We start from the raw sequence: 3978 nt of genomic DNA, 5'->3' as shown, positions 1-3978 counted from the left end.
TTTCACGTAGTCAGCTGTTAAAGCCATCATTTAAATATACCTGGGCGATCTGCCCTCGTCTCGATACATTTAGCAATCTTGCTCATCTTACTTAGGCCTCTCATGGGCTAAATCCTGGTGCTACAAAACACTAATCATTAAGCGATCGTCACATTGCCATACTAGGCATTTCCAAAATATCTTCAATAAACTCTCAATGGTTGGGCTCTCTCATACCAACTGCAAATTCTACTTCTGCCTCTTATGGGCTCAAACCTCTTAAATATTGGACTCGCGCACACTATCAGTGAATCTGGGTGAATTCCTGGTCACGACTTGGTCACCATTTGGTCATAACAATACACTTCTACGTCTGCAGAAACAAATGCCTGAATGTGATCTAATAAACGTACCTATCTGTAGACTAACCTCCTATGCCCAAATGAGTTCAATCAGACCCTTACAAAAACACGTACAATCAAATAACGCAATTACAATGAACCATAACTTCACTAACAAGGACTTTACAAATAACATCTACCTTAAAGTACGGGGTTCGAGTTTGAGGCCTAGCTCTATATTACAAGGGAACTTCTCCTATTACCACAAATTAGTTGACTGACGGCCCCCATATTCCTATCTAAATTTAAATGACATGCTTGAAACAGAATTGGAAAGCTCTGACCTTAAATTTGAGAACATAGCGGAGCGGCCATCCCTGTGGACCACTGGATCTACCACATTCTGATATACTGCAGAGCTGTCATCAGAGACTGTTGACCACTTGGATACATTCTTGCTGGTGTGGCGTCTTCGTACAGCTCCCTCTGTAGTCGGAAGGTGTCCTCTTCGATGTTGTGCTGGTCAGGTGCTCCCAACGTCCCTGGATCGATGCCTGTTGTTGTGTTGGCTTCAGCTCCTGGTTGTGGCTTCTGTGCAATGATGCTGTCAAACACTCGTTCTGACTTGTTGCTGGGGTAACTGAAAATAAATTCATATATTACAGACTGTTCCAACTCGATGCCTGTCTTCACTGTTAGCGTGTCTCACACGTCACACTGACCAAGTCTCGTTCAGAGTTTTAACCTGGTACACAATAGTTTCTTCACTACTCTCCGTCACTGTTCTATCACCCTATCACATGGACAACATATAGTTTTAGAATTCCTAACCTGAGCCAATAATAATTCTAGCATTCCGTCTGCAACCCTTGACCTCACAGAAATATGGAGCTACTAGTTATTAGTCTCATGTAAGCAGTACCTCATCTCCCCATAGCATAATCTCACAGGTAAAATCTTCAATTCATCTGAATATTCAGGTTGATTACTTACATCTTTGCAGAAATAGCAGTACAGGTAGTCGTTGTAGCTTGAAGACAAAGCGTTGTTCTCAGCACCAACACGCAGTATGACGACTCGTTCCCGCAGCTTCTCGGTCCAAGAATGACTCTGATATGCCCTGGCGGCCTTAATTTATAATTCCGGGTCGCGTCATCAAGCCGCTTGGCTGCGTGCAATCTTAGCGTGCCCGGGAAACTTTCCCGCATTAATTATATCATGGGCTCAAATTAGCGACTGCATTAATTAATGCAGCCCTAATGCCTATCAAAATAAAGCGGAAATAATACCGGTTGCAATTCTTGTCTCAAATCCAATGCAACTCTTCTGTAACCAAAGATATTAATTTATTTCATTCTTCCCTCCTAGAATAAGTTTAGCCGCGAACTGGAAAGCGTCCCCAAACTTCATCAAGAGGCTTGGCTTGGGACATAACTTCTTTTAATGAGTTCTGGAGATTTCTCATAATGACGCTCGCGCTCACTTCACATAAGAACGCTTCTTCTGGACCCCTTTATGACATATACTGTATGACATCGGCTTCGTGGGTGGCCTAGTATGATTCCAATATCCAATACTCAAATTAATACGATTGCTTCCATGAACAGAATGGTTCACTACAAATCCCCCGTATATTCAAAGATTTTTAAATGATACGCATATCAAAACCTTCCTCGGGATGAGTATACTCCAAATATGACGTTTGGTCGAGATCTATCCAGCCATTTCGCCGTGATGGTGGAACAAACAGACGAAGAGACACGAAAATTAAAAAAAACCACTGATTCGGTCTTTAGTTGACCTAAAACGGATAAATATCTAAAAAAATTGGCAAAACAAACGAAATTACAGACAGCGGATCCCCTACAACTTTATTTATATAGATATATTAGCCACACGAAGTAGTAATTATTATGGCAAAGAATTTATCGTTCACTCCATACGGACTTTACGTGGTGACTCAGTTTAGGACGATTTCGAGATATAGAAATAAACAAGTTACAAGACTTAACTCCAGTGAAGTGAGGATGACGGAATTCTTATGATTTTCACTCCTTACGAAGGATGAAGGGTGAGTTCTCTCATGGGTGCATTGTGAACGTGATTGGTAACGGGGAAACTCACGACAACACTTTGTAGAGTATGAATTAAAGCTCTAATTCATGTTCCTTTTATAGTGACCGTCTACTAGAAGAGATCTATGCACAAGTATGTAACAGTAGCACACTTTTTTAAACGCTGATTTAGTCCATTTTCGGAGAAGAGGGAATACTGGCCCATTCCAACTCCATGCACTTCTTCGCAACTATGCAGCAGTATCCAGTTACAGAACGTTACCATCTTATCAATGAATTTCGATATTAACACTTATTAATTTAAATTATAATTATTTGGGAATCTTCCCGCAGAATTTGCTGGTTCCGTGATGATGAAGAATATCTATAACATAGAGTTAGTAACAATGTATTATTATGTATTGGTATTTAGAAATCATCCTAGAGTGACATGTGTTAAGGCCCCTAAGCATGGTTCCTAAATGCACTACTAAATACACTAGTGGAAACTTTGTACCCTTTTTTGGCAAGTGTGTTTATGGAGTCTGCGGTGAGTTTTTATTCTAGTTTTTTGGCTTACGATTATTATTATCTATATAAATAAAATTGTAGGGGGTCCGCTGTCTGTAATTTCTTTTGTTTTGCCAATTTTTCAGATATTTATCCGTTTTAGGTCAACTCAAGACCGAATCGGTGGTTTTTACGTTTCGTGTCTGTTTGTTTGTCTGTTTGTCTGTCTGTTTGTCTGTTTGTCTGTTCCACCATCACGTCGAAACGGCTGGATAGATCTCAACCAAACTTCATATTTGGAGTATACTCATCCCGGGGAAGGTTTTGATATGCATATCGTTTTAAAATCTTTGAATACACGGGGGGTTTATAGGAAAACCAGAATGGTTTTTCCACCATCACGTCGAAACGGCTGGATAGATCTCAACCAAACTTCATACTTAGAGTACACTCATCCCGGGAAAAGGTTTGATATGCATATCATTTTAAAATCTTTGAATAGACGGGGGGTTTATGGGAAAACCAGAATGGTTTCTCCACCATCACTTCGAAACGGCTGGATAGATCTCAACTAAACTACATATTTAGGGTATACTTATCCCGGGAAAGGTTTCGATATACATATCATTTTAAAAACTTTGAATAGACGGGGGGTTTATAGGAAAACCAGAATGGTTTTCCTCCATTTTCTCTTATACTATTGATTTTCTGTAAACTTCATTTACCGTACGTGAAACGTCTCTTCATTATAAACAACTTTCGTTTTGTTAGCAATTTACCTTACTCTTCACATGACGGAGAAATTAACAATTTTCTGCTGGTACCATGCTCTGCATTGAGTGACCGACAGACCGACAACGAACCTACAGGTTACCATGGCAACGTCTCTGACTGCATGCCAGCAGGGAAGTAACGTGTTGCCATTTTCCCCATCATGCTTTTAAATTCGTGGTTGTAGAAGGCAATAGAGGCGTCAATCGGCCTATCTGCGGGATATTGGCGGAATATCGTTGGAGGTTATAACCGCCCTCGAATAGATTAAGTAATAACACCATTAGTCATCTTCTTATTATTTGTTTACCTAAGAATCACTG

At 40.2% G+C, this 3978-nt stretch overlaps 1 protein-coding gene across 1 annotated transcript; it reads right to left on the bottom strand.

The window, feature by feature from the left end:
• Positions 1-442: 442 nt before the first annotated feature.
• Positions 443-1536, bottom strand: LOC137501208 (uncharacterized). Its single transcript, XM_068228083.1, has 2 exons — positions 1314-1536; positions 443-960 (listed from the first exon to the last, which is right to left on the bottom strand). The coding sequence occupies exons 1-2, from the start codon at positions 1526-1528 to the stop codon at positions 714-716; spliced, it is 462 nt and encodes a 153-aa protein (XP_068084184.1). The 5' UTR covers positions 1529-1536; the 3' UTR covers positions 443-713.
• Positions 1537-3978: the final 2442 nt, after the last annotated feature.

Source organism: Anabrus simplex, chromosome 6, assembly GCF_040414725.1.
Source record: "Anabrus simplex isolate iqAnaSimp1 chromosome 6, ASM4041472v1, whole genome shotgun sequence".
Lineage (NCBI taxonomy): Eukaryota > Metazoa > Arthropoda > Insecta > Orthoptera > Tettigoniidae > Anabrus > Anabrus simplex.
This window is presented reverse-complemented; position numbering and strand designations above follow the sequence as displayed.